This window comes from Periophthalmus magnuspinnatus, chromosome 15, assembly GCF_009829125.3.
Source record: "Periophthalmus magnuspinnatus isolate fPerMag1 chromosome 15, fPerMag1.2.pri, whole genome shotgun sequence".
Taxonomy (NCBI): Eukaryota; Metazoa; Chordata; class Actinopteri; order Gobiiformes; family Gobiidae; genus Periophthalmus; species Periophthalmus magnuspinnatus.
In genome coordinates this window covers 25,652,493-25,675,114 of record NC_047140.1, presented here as the reverse complement: position 1 = coordinate 25,675,114, position 22,622 = coordinate 25,652,493, and the positions used below count along the sequence as shown (strand labels likewise).

The 22,622-nt window shown below is 38.9% G+C and overlaps 1 protein-coding gene across 4 annotated transcripts in view; it reads left to right on the top strand.

The window, feature by feature from the left end:
* Positions 1–22,622, top strand: part of adgrb3 (adhesion G protein-coupled receptor B3) — a 115,932-nt gene that overhangs the window by 47,658 nt on the left and 45,652 nt on the right. For all 4 annotated transcript variants that reach the window (XM_055227257.1, XM_033979487.2, XM_033979485.2 and 1 more), the window contains exons 4-10: positions 1,997–2,158; positions 5,613–5,777; positions 7,014–7,178; positions 9,586–9,750; positions 10,210–10,311; positions 18,051–18,157; positions 19,388–19,582. In XM_055227257.1, coding sequence (XP_055083232.1) covers positions 1,997–2,158; positions 5,613–5,777; positions 7,014–7,178; positions 9,586–9,750; positions 10,210–10,311; positions 18,051–18,157; positions 19,388–19,582 — 1,061 coding nt within the window. The remainder of the gene's footprint in view (positions 1–1,996; positions 2,159–5,612; positions 5,778–7,013; positions 7,179–9,585; positions 9,751–10,209; positions 10,312–18,050; positions 18,158–19,387; positions 19,583–22,622) is intronic.

The window sequence follows — 22,622 nt, the reverse complement described above, 5'->3', positions numbered from 1 at the left end:
TACATATCTATAAAGCATTAATTAAAAAGGTTAGCTTCAAACTTAGGTCCAGATGTACTTAATCATTCGCTTCAAGGCGTGATAAATTAAATATGATGAAAAACCCCATCCCCTTTAAGCCAAATAAGGAATATGCACTTGATAGCAAATGTCAGACTGATAGCTAGCACCCTTAAGGAATAATAATTATTAAAATGTGGCTTAAGTAAGTGTCAAATCCAGTAAATTAAAATACATGTATTATCTTTTACCTTATTATTTCTGGGATTAAGATACTGTGTCTTTTTTTTTTTTTTTTTTCTCGCTTTTGGGAATCATTTCATGTTGTCCCAAATAATTCATTGTTTGAAAGCTCCACCCATTTCTACTTGAGTTGCCATTCACTACTATTACTAACAGCATCACTCCATTTTGTTGCAATTTCTGTATGTTTTTTCCCTCGTCTGAGTCGCGGTGCTTTTTTCCCTTCATTCTCACACGATTTACCCTCCCTTGTGCTGCCTCATTTAACAAATTGATCCACCCTTTGGTCTAGTTTATGATGTGCAAAATTAAAAGAGCAAGGCTTAGATCCCCATTTGGCCGGAAGATACAGAACAGTATGTGTCCTTCCATATAAATGACATGGCACTCCATTTGAATATAATCAGATGTTTTCAAATGTATTCAGAGCTGCAATATGAATTATACTTCCCATTATGTCAAATTAGAGCTCTATGCACAAAAACCACAGAACACTTTACAAAGTCTAACAGCTGTAATTTCACGTGGTAATCTAGAAATCTCACCTTTTCATCAAAAATTTCGTTTTTTTTCATTCAGTTTTGAAAATTACCAACTGCTTCTGCTTAATACGCAGCCAATTTGACATTTCATGGCTTTTTGATATTTGGCATTTGAAGATCAGAAAAAGCAGTTATTATCTTTACTAATGTAGAGGTCATTTTTGCTTACAAAGACCGTGGACAAATGTCAGTGTCATTTTTATTTTTATTTTACTATATTTTTTAACTAACTCTTAAAAACATAACAGCAGCTTAGAGTCACATACAAATGGCTGCGAATCAATGATGAATATTGAGTAAGTCCCTTTTCCCTCTCTGCTGGGAAGCTGGGAACTGCCAGGTTAGGATTGATCTGAAAATGATTGGGAAAACCACTGTCTAAAATATACTTTGCAGTTGTCAAGGCAACCCCATGCGGTGCATTGAAATCCATCCCTCTCCACTTTTCTACTAACACCCATTAAAGTCACAATTTTCTTTCTTTCTGCATGTCTTCATTTCTTCTTGTTTGCTTATGGTAATTCCTTTTGTTGGGCTTCACTAAAAATGCATGACTTAAAACAAAATAGTTAGATAACCCAGAGTGGTCCTTTATTATTAATGTCTTCTCTATGATCTTTGCATAAATGTAGCTTTAATTTTTTTTTTGGGGGGTGAGATTGTAAATTTATATTTGTAAATCTGTGACTATTGCACTGAAGTTTCTCATGTATATTCTGAATAATTTATTATCCACAGCTAAATATTGCCAATACCGATTTTATGTAAGATCATAGAGAGGACACTCCAGTGTGTGAAGCAGTGTTCCTGTCCTAAACTCACCCCAATTTATCCTCAAAATATTGATACTATCAAGTATGGGTCGGACAGACGTTCAACTGTGACTGGTCTGTTTGGATAATGATTCTGAAGTTTGTGCTAAAGACACTGTAGATATTAAATGGTAACAATACTGATAAAGATAACAATACAACCTCACTTATTTGATTAGTAGATCATAAAATGTCAAAGCAAGTTATCTGAAGTAGTAAAAGGGTCTGTTGAATCACTCAAAAGACCGCTATATTAACAGCCAATCACAGCAGTCCATCTGGTCCTTACTTTGTAACCTTCCCAAATCTGGCGCACTTGTCCTGTAACCCCGCCTTCTTTAGCCCCGCCCCTTCTGGAGCATATTGCTGCATTTAACTAGTGTCACTTCTCCCACACAGGTGAATCAGGTGCAGAGGAGTGGTCCCAGTGGAGCTCATGCTCTGTAACTTGCGGTCAAGGGTCGCAGGTGCGAACAAGAACATGCGCGTCACCATATGGATCGCACTGCGCCGGCCCTTTAAGAGAATCAAGGGTTTGCAATAACACTGCCCCTTGTCCAGGTAGTGTTAGCCGCAGATTCTTGAATATTCATGTTGATGCTATTTGATTGTTGATGGAAATGTTTGATGATGTGTAATGACTGTTTTTATCTAGAGACATAATTATTATTTGTCGCTTGCATCTGATGTTCTTTTGTGAATGTGAAATTTGTATTTCATAATCATCTTTCTGTTTTCCATCCCACATAACTACAAAGCAATCCATCAGCATTGAGAGGCTTTACAGACATGTCTCTGTGGAAAGAGCCCAGGGAGCAGCCAGTAGGGATGTACTTGTCCGATTTATTTCCTTGAAGGTCAGCCGTGCATTTTAAAATAGCTTGGCAGCATTTCTTCAAACACGCTTTGAGGCATTTCTTCCTCAACCCATGATGGCACAGCAGATGAGTCACAGGCAGGTATCAGGATCACAGGGCGCTCTGATTGGAAGCTGGGCTGTGGTTAGTTCTGCTCTGACAGTGGGAGGGACTGGTGGAGGATTGCTATTATTTAACTAGCTGTTACACTGATTTTATTCCTACAGGAGTGAAATGTATGGTGTATGATCAAAACTACATTTCCCTTCTCAGTAGTTCCAGTGATTCAGGGTGCTAAGGATGTAATAAAAATATGATATTTAGCATTTTTGAAGAATCTTTGTGTTTCTGTGTGGATACTATGGAGGTAGAGAAATGAGTCACTTTTAAAGCACAGTCACCCAAATGCCAGCTTGAATTAGGCCAAAAGCTGTCGTCACAAAAACAAGTATGAGCACAATAGTTACACTCACACAGGCAGGCTCTTTAAAAACTATTATTTAGTGTGAACATGTCTGTGTAATCCCTCAGTCGTCCAGGTCTGGTCCATAGCAAAAGACGAAGTTTAAATCTCTCAACTGGATAAATCGATGTAGGAGTGAAGACGTCAGTACCCGAATACTGATTACACTTCGTCTGATGGTCGTTAAGGCTGGAACTGGAGATAATAGCTGTTTACAGTTTCAATATATTTAGCCCTTCTCTTCAGATAGATATAAGGCAGTGTCCACCAGCAATCTGACCAGAACTGAAGAAGCATCTTGGATAAGCAGTAAAACGTCCAGAACCAAAGAAGCGGCTTGGGTGAGCAGAGAAACGTCGTCACTCCTACAACGATTTGTCCAGTTGGCAAATTAAACTTCGTCTTTTGCTTAGTGTGAACATCAAATTTAGTAAAAACTTCCCCACTAAAAAAACAAAACAAAAATAAAAACATTTATTTTGTGTAACAAAATGGTCTTTCGCGCTAAAAGATTAAAATACTTAACAAAAAGGCAAAATGCTGCTTATTTTCCACAGAGTAATTCTTCATGGTCAGGTGCATTCAAATTAAATGTCTTGTTTCTTTCAATGTAATCTCTGACAAAAACAAAGAAGTCTGTGTTTGAAACATAACTCCACAACTGTGGCCATGTTTGTTTTACACGTTTGAAAATGCACGCAGTGGGCTGTTACTAAGCTTACTTAGTTACACTTCTGTAGCACATAGGGATAAAACATCCCAACTGTGCCCCACACAAAATGAAAATCTGTAACAAACACTCGGAGAGGGGCATGGACTTTCTCCCATCTGTGATTGCGAGGTGCAGCAGGATTCTTACTTATTCTATTGAATGTGAACAACAGTTCAATGGCCTGAGGCAGAGGATAAGTGCGCATTTATCAGCTCTGGTCCTTGGCTCTAACAATACCTTTGGAAAAGTCTGAGAAACTATTTTAAGATGAGAAATGGTGCATGGTGTGATTAATACAGTACACTGAAGCAGGAGCTTTAATTTAGGTAAAAGACTCGTATGGTCTGGACAAGCAAGATACCGTCAGTACCCGAAGACTGATTATACTGAAATTTAATAAATCTCTCCAGTTTGATGCCTCCGGCAGCAGCAGACGGGGAATGACATACCAGTGTTACACCAAAGTTATTTTAGAGACTTTACAGCAATAGCTCCTGGCGAAGTATGGATTTCTGTCTCCAACAAATCACTGTTCAGATACTGACTAAAGCAGAGTGATGCTGTATGAGACACTGTCCAACCTACTTCACTACCAATTAATAGCAACACATTTGGCAAGCTCTTTCCTGCTGTCCCATGTCACATATTTATCCACTAGTCTAAATGGGAGCAGGAGTGGGCTACTTGTGGCTGTAGTGAGCTTGGTTAAGAGAAAAACAACCTGAAAGAAGCAGAATTCAATTCCGTCACTGGTAGCCATGGGTACTGGGTCGGCTTTGAACTTAAATTTTTCAAAGTAAATGCTACGACCACCATGGGACACTTAGCTAAGAGCATCAAAGTGGTGCCGAGAGGCAGGGGATGGGACAGGCAGTGCCTCCCCTTATGGCAGAGCATGAGCTGGATCTACTCCACTTTCCGCCAAACCCAGATATTTCAGTGAGAAAGACTATGGGATCCAACTAGCTTAAATTTCAAACAGGAACTATTATTTTCAAGTGTATCAGTTGAACAGGTTTTCAAAAGCTGCCCTAATAGAATGACTCCAATATTGAGCGGGGGCCACTTTTATCAGAATATAAAAGGTGGTGGTTAATGTGTGCAAGATTATGCCATGCACCATTTTATAAAGCCCCCTCTTAACAGTGCTATGTCTTATGCATATTGAAGAGAGCGTAGTCGTCACCTCAAAAAGTTAAGTATGATTTAGGTGTGGGAGTTCTGAAGTTTTATTCTATCTCAAAATGCAAGCGTATAACAAAGACCACTCTGCTTTGCACTGTTTAGAAACACATTGATCACAAAGACGAGGCTGGAAGTGACTAAGTTTTCTATTGGCATTTCCATTTCAATAGTTAAAACTCAGGTTGTATATCAAATGTTTTCTGCCCTTTTAAAAAATACCTCTGCAACCCAAATCCAGTTAAATCATGATGCAGGAGGACTGAGGGCTCCTGCTCAATGCTTTTTGAAGTGGTTATCAATAGTGCTATGTTATGATGACAAATAGACTGGAGATTTCATCTGTTGTGATGGAAAATAGAACGAGGAAAAGGAATAGCAAACAGTGCCACATGGGATCTGGTTGAAAATTTGTTATAGCCTATTGCAGTGTTTTAGCTTGTGTTGGTTTGTGCGAGTTGAGAACACAGGAATCAGATGTGCTTTGGTTATTAATTCAGATAGGGCATATTTAAGATAGTCGAACAGGTTCATTGCTCTTTTGTATACTAGTCGTTATGCTAAGTACAACGATTAAACATGGAGCCTTGCTAATACTACATCGTAACAACCCCCAATGATGGACTCAAGCTTGTGTCGGAAAAGCTGTCTGTGTGCTCCGTGTTTCATTTGCATTAGTTCTGTTGCCTAATTATGCCCATCGGTTTAATTTCATTTCATTTCTGGCTCTTGAGCAGTTCATTTGTGCCATAGATCCACTTAGAGAGCGCTCTGATTGTAATTCTGTGCGTGTGTCTGCAGTGCACGGTGTGTGGGAGGAGTGGTCGCCGTGGAGTCTGTGCTCGTTCACGTGTGGCCGGGGTCACCGCACTAGGACTAGGATGTGTGCCCCTCCGCAGCATGGGGGGCGGGCCTGTGACGGACCCGAGACTCAGACTAAGCTTTGCAACATAGCTCTTTGTCCAGGTACTTTATTAACACATATTTATATCACTCCATAGATACAGCATGTAAGACTTAGGTCAGTGGTTCTCAAAGTGTGGTGTAAGTGCTATTACAGTGTGCTCTATATTGGACACACCTTTTCAATTCTACTGTCCCATTCGGTCAGGAGTAGTGGGAGTAGTGGGGACCCTGGATCTTGGTCAAGGGGGCCCATAGAGGACAATTAAAATACTCACTACTTTTGCAGTTCAAATTTTGTGTTTTTTTTCATGCCAAATTGGTTTAGTCTTGTTAGCCATAGCATTGATCTGTGTAAGTTCTGGTTAAAAGTGCACTATGCAACTTTTCTGGTGGAGGTCTGCCACTTTGTCATCTTCATGGAGATGTCATTGCTTTGCCAAGAATGTTCCACAGTATGGCATTGAACACGCATATCTTCACAAAGACCAGAGGATGCTACTACCAGGCTAAGGTACAGGTCAAATCTGCATGTTTTCAAATGCACGTTTAGCAGTAAATCCACTTATATTTAATAAATGCAATACAGATAATGAAATTGTGAACATTCCAGGCAAAGTAATGGCATCATCATGGACACAAGCAGGTGGCAAATTGAAAACGTTACATAGTGCACCTTCAAGTCCTATTTTTTGTTTTTTCCCTGGTTTAGTCCATATTTAGAATAGATTTAGCACGACTTGTTCCTGTATGTGGTTTACGGTACTTGCATAACGAGCTTGAGAATCACTGACACGTAACACATAGGTGAGTAGTACCTAAATAAACACACGGGACACAGTTAACCATATGCTAATGGAAAAATGACTTGGAGATTGCAATTGCCTGTGAATACTAAGCAGATTAATGGTGATGAGTTTTTCCTCTCTCTAAATGAAAGCTTCACTCGGCCCCAGAGGCTTTTCCTTGACCCTGACATGCCAGTGAGAAGCATTTTTTTTTTAAATGGATTGGTGTTACTACAAGAAGTTACTCAAAATCTGTTCAAACATGTGCCTCAATGGTCCACTTGAAAATATGGTTGTCTTTTATTTTGCAGATACTTCATATTATAAGTGGAACTAAAAATGACTTTATAAAACAACCGTTGGAGTTGCAATATATTATTTAAAAGTCTCAAATATGAAACTGAATAAAAATACCCTCTTCTGTTGAGTTTTAGCCGTACGTCTTATTACTTATAAAGCTGAACATATACCCGTCTGTGCCCTCTCTCTCCCCTCACCCCTGGCTCTGCAGTGGATGGGCAGTGGCAGGAGTGGAGCCCATGGAGTGATTGTTCGGTCACCTGTGCCAATGGGACCCAGCAGAGGACCAGACAGTGCTCAGCAGCAGCCCATGGAGGATCAGAGTGTCGAGGTCACTGGGCTGAGAGCAGGGAGTGCCATAATCCAGACTGTACAGGTAACGTCCTCACTCACGCGCGGATGTAACGTGCAATTTGACAGCTAAATTACAATGGAGAGTAAGAGATCTCCATAGAGTTTAAACATACAAAATGAATGTGAAAATGTGATGTATATGTTTTTATGAGGACACAAGGAAAGCTTTAATGAGATAATATATTTAAACGCTCTATTTTAAGCTCAGTATGTTCTTATGACTGAAAACTATCTCTAGAGTCATATCATTATAACAGCATTAGTTGTACCTCTATTAGTATGCTAATTAATAGTTATACTTATTTTTCTGTTCACTTGGAAACTACAGTGACAGATATAAGCCATTATAAGCATATACATGTATAATTATGTTAATATGATGTTTTTAATTATGTTGTACACAAGATACTAATTTACTGGTTTGAATTAAGATGTATTGTCATTACACAATATAATAATGTCAACATATAGGTACAAAAATAGTTGCAATTATGCATCCAAGTTCAGCGATAAAATAAACCATAGCTATATAGCAAGATTCAAGCAGATTATTTAAGACCATAGACGATCAATTGGATATGTGAAATCCGGTTAGAAATACACTATGGCTTTCACATAATTCCGGGTTAGCTGCCTTAAGCGTCTGTCAACAACACTGACGTATTAGAAGCTAAAGACGTCTGCATCAGGATTTGAATTGTCTGATCACCGGCACAACCATAATCTCCTGATGCAATTTTTACAGCAGAGGAATCACTTAAGTCTTTTTGTGGCAATAAGGAACAACTCAGCTATAGTAAATTGGAATTTTCAAAGGTGGAGTATGTAACCTTTCTGTGGGAATGGGTTTTGCTTTGACGAAATGTTCCACGGTATGGCATTAAAATTGTTCATGGAGGCAAGAAGGTGACGCCACTAAGCAAATTTACAGGTTAGATTTGTGGAGAGGAGACACAGCTCACAGTAAGAATTAATGTTTTTCAGGTAATTTTTTAGCAGTAAAACACTGGCAACTGAATGCACAATAGAAATAACATGTTTAATGCCATACTGTGAAACATTCCAGGCAAAGCAATAGCATCATCACCAGAAAATGTATATAGTGCACCTTTTGTAACTAAAGAAACAGCTCATCATGCTCATAACAAGATGGAAATCAAACAAAAAGATGTCATTGGAATATAATCCTGAATTAGATTGATAAAAATAAATATAATTTTTATTTTTAACATATAAAAGTGCAACGAGCATGACACATTGTAATTCTTTCTTTTTGTTTTGTATTCTTTTTAAGAGCAAACTATAACCCACTTAATAGAGCTTATCCAGTTTAATAGGTGGTACACATAATGTTTCAAGAGATAATGAATTCAGTGATAATTGTACTAGATCAGATCTGATGTTCTTTCACCTGTGGGAACTAAAAGACAATAGTGGCTGATATTATACTCCTATGAAGCCATCCTCCCTATCAAAGCTTACTGCAGCGATTTCTAGTGAATTCTCCCTTGCACTCGGCTGCACAGTGAGTCTCTTTGAGCGACACATGAGGCTGCATCCGACAGTGCAATCATCTGCTCCTCTCTCATATCTACTGGGATTTGATCAATGCCTCGCCAATAGTTTCTGCCCAACAGGTCGCGGCTCTCCAGTTTGTTTGCTTCTTGCAGAGGCACAGCTGACAGAGGTTAGTTGTAGGACAAAGCGCAGCCCGGTCTGTGTGAAGGAGGGGCAAGTGTAGGTTAAAACCAGGAAGCAGCGTGTTTCTGCTCACAGGCTATTGTACCTTTCCATCCGGACAAGGGCACGTGATTTACTACTTAGCTGAAGGGAAGCATCTGTGTTGCGTTTTTCTTTTCCCCCCTTTCTTTTTGGTCTATTGCACACTTTAATAGCGCTCTTTTCAAGGACATAAAGCAAGTTGTTAATTTTGGAAACTTCAGCATAATTTCTATTAATATTAGCGAATAATTAAAAGACAAAGTGCAGCTTCTAGTGGCTGCAGTAGTCAAAAACTGCATACAGCACTGATGGTACTTTAGACAAGACACACATACAGGATATTCAGATCTAAGTGTAGACCTCTGCTAAGGCTTTACATTGCAAGGTCAGAATGTATATCCCATATCCGGACTCTAGTTTTGTTGTAAAAGCTGTACGATCAACTAAGCCACATATCCCTCATATGAACCTAAAATGTATTTTGTATTAGCAGAAAAAAGCACATCACAATTTTTGTCTTCCAATTTTGTGTTGAAAAAACTATTACATAACAGCATTTTCACACCTCACTAAACTCTTTAATCCGTTGGTATTTGCTAACCAAATCTGCATCGTCAAATTGTGTGCTCAAACAGCAAATATCGTAATCAATCAAATTATTGTAAATTTGACCGCTTGTAATTTAAGGGAAGTTTGTTTGATTTCAGCTAATGGCCAGTGGAACCCGTGGGGCCCTTGGAGCGGTTGTTCGAAGTCGTGTGATGGCGGCTGGCAGAGGCGTGTCCGAGTGTGTCAGGGTGCTGCAGTAACGGGACAACAGTGTGAAGGCAACGCCGAGGAAGTCCGCAAGTGCAGTGATCAGCGCTGCCCAGGTCTGTACCAGCTATACAATGTCTGTTTTACATGCCGGCAAATGTGAAACTTCCAGTCTAGTCTATCTATTATTTGTAAACCTCCCTATTCATTGTTGAGTTGTATCAATATGCAAGTTACTTCTCAATATAAGGCAGAAGGCTCACAAGAGTTAAGGAACAGTATGCAGAGTAACCATATACTAAACTATTCATTAAAAAAAATAAAAAATAAAAACATAAAAACATAAATAAAGAAAAAATGAAAACTTGAAGCTAGAAATGGTGTCTCCAAAATTCAACAAACTCAACAAACAGCCAGTGTCTATTATTATAGACAAGAAAGCAGTCCTTGATCTTGTGATTATACAGCTTTGATGTCCTATAGCCTATCCCATACCGTGTAACATGGAGAAATGTTTGCATCATGTCCGTAATGGTAAAAATGGCACAGTGCTCTGACATTTGATGTACTTTCAGCTCCATATGAGATCTGCCCTGAGGACTATGCAGTGTCCATGGTGTGGAGACGGACTCCTTCAGGGGAGCTGGCCTTCAACAGATGCCCTCCCAACGCCACAGGTGAGAGCCGGGGCGACACTCCTCATCTGGGGTTTATCTGGATTCTCAATGACATCTGTGCCTTTTGGACATGAGGCTTCAACAAGACTGTTGTGTCGATGGTGGAACAAAACTACAATGGCAAAACCGTTCATTTAACTTGAAGCTAATTGCATATAGGGCTGTAATAAAATATTTAGTATACTCATGTAATTATTCAATGTTTATGGCTTGAGAACAGTGAAAAACTGTTTATTATTTTATAAAATTCTCATTCTTCAGACAATTGCTGTAATGACTAATCCAGCTTCACTGGGACAGAAACAGTGTCCTATTGACTGAGTGTAAATAGATGAATATGTAATTAATAAGTCCATAGCAGTTGTTGAATATGACCAATAGAACCTTCTTTTCATAAGTTTCTCATTTCCTGATGTGTGCCTGCAGTGTGGCTTTGTGATAATTTGCTGGACATTTTGGTCATAATTTTGTTGTGCAGTAAAATCTCTCTCACTCATATTAGGTGGTTCGACACTGAACTAATAAATCGCATTTATTGAGCCATCTATAAAAGACTGCAAGAACCAAAGTGGACATCAGCAACATAATAATATGATTCACAGTTTTATAATGAACAGAGTTAGAAAGGACTCTTGTGGGATAGTTTTGTCTGGAAAAAAAATATATATTTTTAGGAATATTTTCATAAGCATAAAATAACAGTTCAACTAGAAGTGACTGAACATGCTGTCATCCACAGATGGCTCACCTGAGGCAGAATTCAGATTTACTTGCGTGACATTAGCTTTTATAGCTAATAACGGTCTGGCATTATAAAGTAATTTTCTCCAAGCACTGAGGGCTTTTGTATCTGTTTCTATAAGACAAGAAAGATTTATCACCTCTACTCATTAAGCACGCAATTTACAGTGAAATGCGCATTGTGTGCGCAGGTCAGACAAAAAGGTCAGACTCTTGGCCACTTTACAGAGAGAGTTAACCTTATTAGCGCTGTTAGCTGAGCAATGCTACATGTGTAGATTAAGAGGCTATAAACATTGTTAAATTGGGCATCATATGAACAGCTGGGTTAGAAACCTTCAGCTCCTGATCCTAGTATATGGTGCTTTGTATGGATGAACTTTGACCTATTAGAGCAGTGTTGTGATAAAAGCACAACACTGAATACCCCACATGTTTTATTTTAAGCACGGAGCATCAGCACATCAGATGACCACAGGCAAAAGAATGTGATGGACAATAGTTCAGGTGAGGTCAAGTTTATTTGTCAAGCCATTAATCACTGATCGAGTCTCTGTGGGGATGGCACCGAATAAAACTATGGCCTATGCTGACGACTTGTAACCTTTGACCTGTAATTATGACGGGTGCAGGAAGAAGCATCTCACATCTGTGCTCAAGTAGACCTGCACTGTAATGAAATGTTACCACAAAATATGACGAGTAAAAATTAAAGTAGGCTTTTCTTGGAACTGATGTAAAATTAGGCAATTTTTGTTAATGAAGTAACTCAAATGCTATATTTAAAAAAGTTAAAGCCCCACCATTTCAGCCAAAATATAGGCTACAATAGAAGTGTGTTTTTATGTTTTTATTGCCCTGAAAAACGTACAACAATTTTCTTACTCAACACAAGCTTGCATCTCCACAACCCTGACTCTTATTTGGCCTGGAGGAGAGCCATGTTACAGGGTGTGGCTTTAAGTTTACTAAAGTACAATGCTGAACACCTCCATAGTATCTAAATAACATTGAATACTTTCTCGAATAAGGGCTTTTTTATTTGAAGAGACTTCTCGTATATTTTAGGAAATGAAATACAAAGGAGGAGATATTAGTCCAGTTACTTTCAAACTTCTCATCGGTAATTACATTGTCACAAACTGCAAGTCACAACTATTTTCCCATTAGCACAAGTAGCCGAGATAAAATATTGATTGTGTTTGCATAAAGACAAGATGGCGGAGGCGCTCAAGGGAAGTGTCGTGACATGTTAGGGTGTGGGTGCTAGCTCAGCTTTAGTCACAGTTGTCGTCAAGGTCATCGTGAGGCGGAGGGTGTCGCCATGGTCACACTTATGACGAGTGGCACCGGTTGCTCCAACAGACACGTGGAAAATATAAGGGACAGTCTGAGGCTTATATCATAGGAGGGGAAACATATTGTCAGAGCGGAGAAAGGAGCTTGGATTTATATGAGGTATTTATATGAGGTTTAGCCTTGTAAATAAAGACCCGGGTGCAAGCTACTGTTGTTTAAGTTTGCATAGTCATTGTTTTGTATGGAGTAATAAGAAATAAGCGAGTGTGTAGATGCAAATTTGAGACATCCAGGAGTAAGATATTATCAACGTTAAACCAAACCAACTGGACTTAGCTGAAACATTCACTTTAAAAACAAGTCCAGTTGGTTTAGTTTAACTCGTTGATAAAAAGCTGTGTGTAATTACAAAACTCAGATTAACAGAGTAGGGCGAGTACAGAAGGGCATCTTGTATGAAACCAGCATCAAAGTAATAAAGTAAATAATGAACCTGTCAAAATGTAAGAAGAGCCGGAAACAAATGCAGACTGTAATAAAGGTGGACTCTGTAACTTTCTTTAGGAGGGTCTGGTACCTGCTTGTCTACATGGAAAGGGTATTGCAGTGTTCCAGAGTATGGCATTAAAAATATCCAGATAGGGCCACATTACATGTCAGATCTGTGGAGAGGCGATCCTGCTCACAGTACACACATAATTTAAAAAATGGAAGACAGATGGGTTTAATGTCATACTAAGAAACATTCTAGGCAAACGTGACAGGGCCAATATTAGGCTATTTTCTGTTCTATGTTATAATGTTTACTCATAAAAAACAGACCTGGAGTTGTGTTTTGTTTCATTCAAATATGTTTAACGCACAAACCCTGCATATTTAGCCTGAGAAAACACTTGTGATGTGATGTGGTAATACAGGAAGTGCTCCACTGTATTTTTAGACTTCATAAACCTTCACTAGAATCATTTGGATGATTTCAACCCTGGGTTTGCCAACCTCCACTGAACTAAAGGTAAAAGGTAATTGTTAACTTGAAAACTATCGATTGATGACATCACAAGGTGGAACAGAACATTTTGAGCTTTAGAGATGTAGACAGATTAATAAAGGATGTGAATGAAACAAAACAACTCCAGGTATGTTTCTGAGGTGTTAACAGAATTATAACATGGCTTAAAGCTTGCAAGAGTCAAGTTTGCGTAATATAGGACGTTTATACATTTCCATAGAGTAGTTGATGGATGCCCTACCAGAAAAGTCGCATAGTGCACCTTTAAGTAGAAAATTACCCTTTCAAAAAAGGGAAAAAAAAACATATTCATAGTTTGTACTTTTACTATGATTTAACTACTTTTTTCTTCAATTTCAATTACTTTTATGAGTGCCACAGCAGACCATCCAACTATGATGCAATACTATAAATCATATTCTCATTTGGCACAATATGTTTTATTCCAGATCCTGTGTGTATCCAGGCTTGGAGTTGGCGCAAAGAATAACTCCAGCTTGTGACTCAATGTGACTGGTTTCGAATACAGTTACTATTACTCATCTTCCTCAGTGTCCTTGTGTAATTCTTTGTCCAGTCTTAACGGAAACTCCTCTTTAATCCCTATTCCTCTGTGGCTGGTGTAAAAGTGGCCAGCGGCAGGTCAGTTCCTCCGTGGCGTTCTCAGTTCTTGGTTATTTTTCATAGTCTCTTCTCTATCCCTGACCCTTATTGGAACGTACTATATGCTGATGACTGGTGATGCAAGGGCAGGCGACAGATTGGTGTAGGATCATATTTGAAGGCATATTTCAACAGCTCTAACCCCTCCGAAGCAAACAGGAAAATTAAATAAAAGATGCACCACTAAGACTACAATATATACACTAACTTTTCTGGTGGGGTGACAGAAGCTCAGTTGGTAGAGTGTTTTTTCCAATGATTCGAAGGTTGGTGGTTCAAATCCCGCTCTCGACATAAACATCATTGAGTTGGCAGTGTGATTTTAGCTCCCACAGATGAATGCTGTCTTTGTGTCCTTGGGCAAGACACTTCACCTCCAGTGTCTGTGTACTTCTGTATGAATGTGTGTGTGAATGGGTTCCTTGATGTAAAGCCTTGAAGGTGGAAAAGTGCTATATATATATATATATATATATATATATATATATATATATATATATATATATATATATATATATATATAAAAAATACATATGACAAAGGTACACCACCTGCTTTTCTCATTGAAGATGTTATTGGTTTGCATAGAAGGTTCCACAGTAAGGCATTAAACTTATCTGTCTACACACAAATGACACCAACAGGCCAACTTACAGGTCAAATCTGTTTCAAGGCATGTTTTAGCATTAGAAAATTGTAGAAAATTCCAAAATCTAATCCAAGCTAGATAAGTTTAAGGCCATACATAATGCCAGACAAAGCAGTGACATCTACATGGAGATGAGCAGATCTCCCAGAAAAGTTACAGAGTCCACCTTTAACTTAAAAACAAATACGTCTCATTTTTTTTCTTGAGTATACTCTCTGCACAGGTTACTTCTGACAGACTGTGGTTGTAGCGGTCTGTAATATCATATAATGGTAGTGGATTTTTACTTCACACATGCAAAACGTATTTTATTTTAGCTATGTTTAAATTGTATATTTCTTTTCTTTATTTCTTTTTTTGTGGTCCACTTCTTTTTTGAGTACTACATTTAGTGTGAATCTTGGAAACCATACATTTTTTCAGCTCAGTTTTTTAAAACCCAGAAAATGGCAGAATAAACAAAAAAATGGTGAAGCTAAAATCATGTTGCTTTTGTACAATTGGCCTTGGGCATTTTATATCTTGGGGGTTGGATCTTGGTGCTGCTCTGTGCTGCTGAATGCACAAGGTTATAAAGTGAAACCAGTCTCTATGGGTCACAAACAAGTTAGAAAAAATGAATAGATATGAAAAATTGCATTTGGTTGTTCTGCATCGAATGTACAATCAAGCATTTTTTAGCTTCACAACGGTTCAAATTTAATCATTGTTTATTGCCTTGTTTTTCTCCTCACTGCAGTTTCTCAAACTTTAGTGACCTTTAGCAATGACAGGGCAAGAATATTGCTAGCTATATGATCATAATATGAAGATCTCTGCAGTTGTTTTTCTGTTTTTGAGTCGAAATCTTTACTTGTATTCTTTTGAGTGCTGGCAATATGGCTCTTGGATTATGGAGGTAAATAAAAGCGACCAGGCGGAGCGACTGTGGAGGCAGACGGTTGCTCAGTGTTGTGTGAAGCCCAGCCTCCTCCTGCCTCTGGGGCTGTCTGGAGTTCTTTGGGTGATGGTGGGGGAGATTTTATGGCTTGGATGGGTCACAATGTTCTGAGAAAGTGGGCGTTAAGAGGTGTTGTTTGGAGACAGAAGTTGTGGTCCTTGTATAAATGTGTGAAGATAGATAGCAGGGCAAGCCAGGCAATACTGAGTTACACAGTTATTTACTTGAGTAACTGAGTAAAGTGTTTTTCATTTATAGACTTTTTACTATCATTATTATTATTATTTTTTTAATTTTGTTTTTACTTTTATTCCTGTGAACTATTTGTATTTTTCTCACATTATTGGAGTGACATTAGTCAGTACCCATTGTCTTCTGTCCATCTTTAAGTGGGTCTAGAATGCTGTATAGAGGAATGTTTTGTATTTTTTCTTCAGAATGTCATGCTCTCGTGTTAGTACTGTGTGCGTGTGAGGTGCTCTGTACGCAGGTGGACAGCTGGCACGGAGTGATGCTACCGTAGATGTATACATGTGTGTGTGTGTGTGTGCGTGTGTCGTGGGTGGTAGATGTTGTTGGCTGGTTGGGTGGTTTGGACTATTTTTGGAGCGTTGCTTAAATGCCTGACAGCTATCACAGCTCCAGCTAGTGCAGGGCTCAGTATGTAGGGCGCTGTATGGTAACACAGAGAAATCAAAGTAGTGCAAAACAATCTCTCTACATTTCTCTCCACTTCACTGTCTACTGTGTCTGTGATTTACCAGACCTAAGTGTGTAGTCTGTACAATGTGGCTAACAAGCAGCACATGTCAGATTCAAAACGTCAGCTACTAAAATCTGTAAGGAGAATTCAGGCAAAATATGACAGAAAGGACAATTTCATTTTGAAATTTTGGTGAGGGTCCACTATGTGCTTGACTTCTCCAGATGAGATGTTGTTGCCTTTTGTCAGAGGGATTACTACACAGCTCTGACCTCTAACTTAACCTGGTGGCAAATAGATATGTTTAATACCATAGTGTGGAGCATTTCAGGCAAAGCAATAACACATCCAAGGGACGTTTTAAAGGATGTCTTGCCTACAATTTTCACTTTTATGTTATAAACCATTACTATTCTTCTATCATACAAAATACTGCAAATAAATGAAAAAAACAAACAAAAAAAAAACACCAAAAAAAACAGGTGAAAGTAATTCAACTTTCAGTTTCAGTAAATCTGGAATAGTCTTCCTGAAGATGTGAGACAGGCCTCTACTTTGACAACATTAAATCCAGGCTTAAATGGTTCTGTTTAGCTGTGCACATGACTGAAAGGTTTTTATTCTGCATTCCTCTCCTTTAATAATTATTTATGTTTGATTTATTTATATTGTGATTTTAATGTCTTTCTTATTCTATAAACCATTTTGAATTACTTTGTGTACCAATTGTGCTATACAAATAAACTTGCCTTGTCTTGCCTTGCCAAATGTATAATATGCAAATGCATATTTTTCTTGCTTTATCCACTTCTGTGTCCCTTCTGCTATGACTATATTTAACTCCCAAACCACAACCATATGTCCTTCTATTTTCCCTATACTGTGGTCTTAATCCTGTTTCTCCTCTCTTTTCAATCCACCCTTCTTTCCTCTCCTCTTTCCTCTCTTCTTTCTTCTATTCTTTCCTCTCCTCTTTCCTCTCTTCTTTCCTCCCCTCTCTTCTCTTTCCTCTCTTCATTCCTCTTTTCTTTGCTCTCCTCTTTCCTGTCATCTTTCATCTCCTCTTTCCTCTCTTCTTTCTTCTATTATTTCTGTCTTTTCTTTCCTCACGTCTTTCCTCTCCTCTTTCCACTCTTGTTTCCTCTCTTCTTTCCTCTTTTCTTTCCTCTCCTCTTTCCACTCATTTCCTCTCCTCTTTCCTCTCTTCTTTCCTCTTTTCTATGCTCTCCTCTTTCCTCTCCTCTTTCCCCTCATCTTTCATCTCCTCTTTCCTTCATTCTTTCCTCTCCTCTTTCCTCTCTTTTTTCCTCTATTATTTCCTCTCCTTTTTCCTTTCCTCTCTTCTTTCCTCTCTTCTTTCATCTCCTCTTTCCTCATATTTCTTCTCTTTTTTCCTCTATTATTTCCTCTCTCCTTTCCTTTCCTCTCTTTTTTCCTCTATTCTTTCCTCTCTTCTTTCATCTCCTCTTTCCTCATATTTCTTCTCTTTTTTCCTCTATTATTTCCTCTCCTCTTTCCTCTCTTTTTTCCTCTATTGTTTCCTCTCTTTTTTCTTCTTTTTTCCTCTTTTCTTTCCTCTCTTCTTTCTTCTCTTTTTTCCTCTCTTCTTTCCTCTCTTCTCTCCTCTCTTCTTTCCTCTCTCCTTTCTTCTCTTTTTTCCTCTCTTTTTTCCTCTCTTCTCTCCTCTCTGCTCTCCTCTCTTCTCTCCTCTCTCCTTTCTCTATCCCGTCTGCAGGCACCACTAGTCGCCGCTGCTCTTTGGATCACCGTGGTATGGCCTTCTGGGAGCAGCCCAGCTATGCTCGATGCATAACAAATGAATTCAGATACTTGCAGCAATCAGTAGGTGCAAAGTCAGCTCCCTTCCACCGCCTCTGTTTCCAATGCGTCATAAATTACCTCCCCCGTGTGTTTCCCCGTTCCCTCCCATTATCATCGCACTGTAGCCAAAGATTAACCGCTTTCAATAGGTGAGCAAATTAAAACACTAATTTCACCATTTTTGTGAGGTGCGAGGCATTAGCACTTTCATATCTTTTAACTCATTTTTTAGGCTTCCCTGTAACTTTGTTTCTACTATGGAGAGAGTTAGATCGTACTGTATATATAGAAGATGGGATCGTTTACATCTGGTTTAAGATTATGACCCACCAACATGATTATCGCTCCATGGCTGGGTAGCAAGTGAAAATTGTCTCCTCATAATTTGACAAATGGAAAGATTTAAATTTGAAAAGGGCCAAAATGTTATGACCTGGTTGGATCAACGCTAAAAACTACTGCTTTTGAATTGTGTTCTCAGCCCGCAGTGGTTAATATCTATCAAAAAGGATAAACGGGAAAAGTAGTGAACCGAGGGTTGGGGGATTTAGCAAACAGTTTATTGCATTACATTTTGCCCAATATTAGACATGCGGTCAAACGAGAGCACGTTCAGTTCAGTGGACGTTGTTCATAAAAATGTCCAATTGTTTATTGAGCTACTAAGATAACAAGGTGAATCTGAAACATCCTTTTCAATGAAATCTGTTGTCAATTGAACTAGTGACTTTCAAAAAATCTATTTGAGAATAAATGATTTGGAAAAAGATTGAATGAAACAGCAGAATTGTGGCTCGTAGCTCCGGAACACATTGCAGTATTCCGTGGAAAAGGTAATTTTTGGTATCTTTCTTTCCGTTGTTAAAAATAAAATAATTCCAAAGAGCTGAGATAGCACAGCGAGTCCTGCACCTGTGAACGTGTATTTATGGACATAAACCCTTGCGCAGTGATGTGAAATGTCATTCCACTGTGCAATTTGGGCCTAAATGCATGTCTTCTGCTCCAGTTACCTCTTTTATTCATATTGGCTCATTTCAAAAACATCCGCAAGGCACAATGCAGTCGGGCCTGGCTTAGACATAAGTGTCACATAAATGGCCACAGAGACTGGATGCTTTCTTCCTCATTTTCTCACCCCATTGGTTCCATTGTGTGTTCCAGTGTTGTGTGTTGTGCGTTGTGTGTCTATAACTAAATGTGCTGAGGACACCGATGCCCCAAGTTGTCTGTCTTCTCCTGTTTTTGGAGGTTCAGGGTCATCTTGCGAAGGGACAGAGGATGCTGGCGGGAGATGGGATGTCCCAGGTGACCAAAAATCTACTTGACCTCACCCAAAGGAGAAACTTTTACGCTGGAGACCTGCTATCGTCGGTGGAGATACTTCGCAATGTGACTGAAACGTTCAAGAGAGCCAGCTATGAGCCTTCTTCTGATGATGTGCAGGTAAATCATAATGGTATTTACACATGAAAAGAACTAGACAGATATTGTAGATCAGGTTAAAAAAAATCTTACCTGAGAGCGGTAAAGAGAGGCAGTTGACTCTGGGTGTCTAACACAGAAGAAGTTGATTTACCATCTCTGTAGACATGATGAACATGAACACATCGTGGTAGTACTGTCCATTGTTCCATTGTAGTGTGTATTATAACCTCTAATGATACTGGTCATGGATACTGTCTGCAAAGAGATGTCAACAAGGACTGGAGCTGGAGATGTCTTAGTCATCCTGGTTTCTCAAACGTAGTACTGTTTTATTTAAGAAATGGTTGTTAAAGAGTCCACATTATTCTATTTTATATTCTGTGTTCTAATGTTTCCTCATCACACGCAGACCTGGAGTTGTGTTTTGTTTCATTCACATCTCTAATATACAAACTCTGCATATTTAGGCTGAGTTCTTCTCTCAAAAAGAAATCTCTGTTCCACCTCGTGATGTCATGTGGTAATACAGGAAGCTCCACTGTGTTTTTAAATTCCATTCACCTTCTCTAATCATTTGGATGAGATTTCAACCCTGGAGTTGCGAATCTCTACTGGACTAAAGGTAAAAGGAGCCATTAAGTTGAAAACTACCACTTCATGACATCACAAGGTGGAACAGAGCATTTTGAGCTTTGGTGATGTAGACAGACTAATAATAAAGGGTTACTCAAACATGTGTGAATGAAACTCCAGGTATGTTTTTGATGAGGTAGCAGCATTATAAGATGGTTTAATGCTTAAGAGTCAGTTTTGAGTCATATAGGACCTTTACAATAGACTTATTGGCTGCATTACTGAAGTGCATATGATAGTTTGGGGTTTTTTTTTCCTAATTAATACTTGTTGGATACTACCTGCAGTAAAAATGTATCGTAGGTGCAAGTCAGTTAAGTGGCACAAAAGAAAATTATAAAAATACAGGCGATAACAGTGACTTCTAACTCTACCTGTGTCATCAACATGGAAAATTCCATCCAAATTTCTCATAGTTTAAAGCTTTGTTTAACTAAATAAAGATGTTGTCATTTATTTTTATTAGCCTAATCATAACTATGGTGCATTTTAGACCCTTGTTAACATTATGGTTGCTAGGTAACAGTTGTGGAATTACCTTTACGTACGTCACATCTTCTGTCCATATTCAACCAGGAAGTAAAATGATAAAACCTGCCTGTCATGGCACTTTAAATACTTTTTGGTACTGCACGCTATTGATGTAGGCTTTGATTGACTGATGGGTAACAGCTGCTGAGAGTTATCCCTGTGGACATTTGTCCTCTGCATCTGACCCATCCTATAATGCCACTGGGGCAATGTGCCAGGAGTGGCAGGGGACCACTGTGCAATGTCCAAACCAATTTGAGCCAGGATTATTGCCAGTTTTTACCTGGAAGATTACCTTACGATGTGTACTTGCTGTGGTAAACTAAAGTACTTTGAGCATAAGCCGGTGGAGAAATACCCACATTATCTGGGAGTCAGAGTTGGGATCTTCTTGCCAATCAATGCAGTAGCCATACTGTCGTCAGTCAGCTGAGTAGTTTGAAATGCTTTCCAGCTCTCATTTTATCAGCGCCCAGACAGTAGCAATAACATCTGATTGTCTTGCTCAAAATCATATCATTTGAACTGGCACAAAGACTAAAATCTCCTTTGTCTATGGATATCCTCCCCATCTGAGGCTGAGTCATCTCACACCGGGGTCGTCTGCAGTGCTTGATCCTCTTTGTGTCAATAGGATGATAGAGATTATGGAACCAAAGCCCCACCTCTGTCTCCAATACGATAATTTATGGACTTCCCAAATATCCCTTTAGTGTCTTTGATTCTTTGTGCTGCCATTTGCCCTTCTGTCGTTATGGTGCGCTCCGAGTGAGTTAGTCTGGGCATGTGTTTGGTACATGCTGTTTTTAGAGTGAAATAAACTGGAATGGGGCTTTATGACAGAGCTATAAAATTAGAACAATATGAGACTAGACTATCAGCCAGTTTCGACATGGCCAAACAGCTTGAATAGTAAAAGAGACATGGCAGAGTGTACTAGCTTCATAATGGGTGCTTTGTTAAAAAAAACAAAATTGTTTTTGTGATGTTTACCTATAAAATTGAGATTGTTGATTATCAGTCAAGTATGTTACATAAACATATGCATAAACCGATACTTTGTGTAGTTTATTTTATAATGCATTAGTCATACATAACTATTTTTTGTGCTTTACAGTTTTATGCATTATTCATTCCATACCACAATGGTACATTACTATTGTAGTCACAACTGCCCAGGGATAGACTGATTTAAACAAGGCTGCACCATTGGCCCCTCTGACCACTAAGCACACACTTAATTCATGCATGGCAGTATGGGTGTCTTGTCTGAGGATACAATGGCTAGAGCAATAGAGCCATTGCTGCCCCACTGTGACATCTGGTGTTCTCAGTTTTCTCATCCAAGTATTAACTAGGTCCAACCCTGCTTAGCTTCAAAGATCAGACAAGTTGGGAGGCAAGGAGGCATGGCCACAATACATTTTGTTCATGATGTAAGTTAACAGGTTATAAAAAAATAATGCCTTACAGTTGTGTTGTGCTTGACAAGCTTGTCAAGCCTCTCTAAGCACTGCACTAGTTTGTAATCATTGATCAGTCACTCAGTGCACCTGGCACCTGGTGGTAGTAGAATGATTGAAGTAGGGCCGCCACCATTAACCCCTTCAACAACCATAACATTACACTGACACAGGCGCAAGTGGGGTGTTGCTTAAAGACACAACTATATTAGGAACCAGCCACATCAGGATTCAAACTGAAAACCTACTTATTACAGGACAACCGCTGTGCCACTGTAACTATTCTACTATTCTGTTAGTCTTTGCAAAGATACATTTAAGGAAATCTCAAGGACATACTTTGCCTCACCACTTCATGGGTCGATGAGCAATTTTGCTGTCTATGAGTTGTTGTATGTACGAGGAATAAATTGGCACGCGGCTTGCTCTTC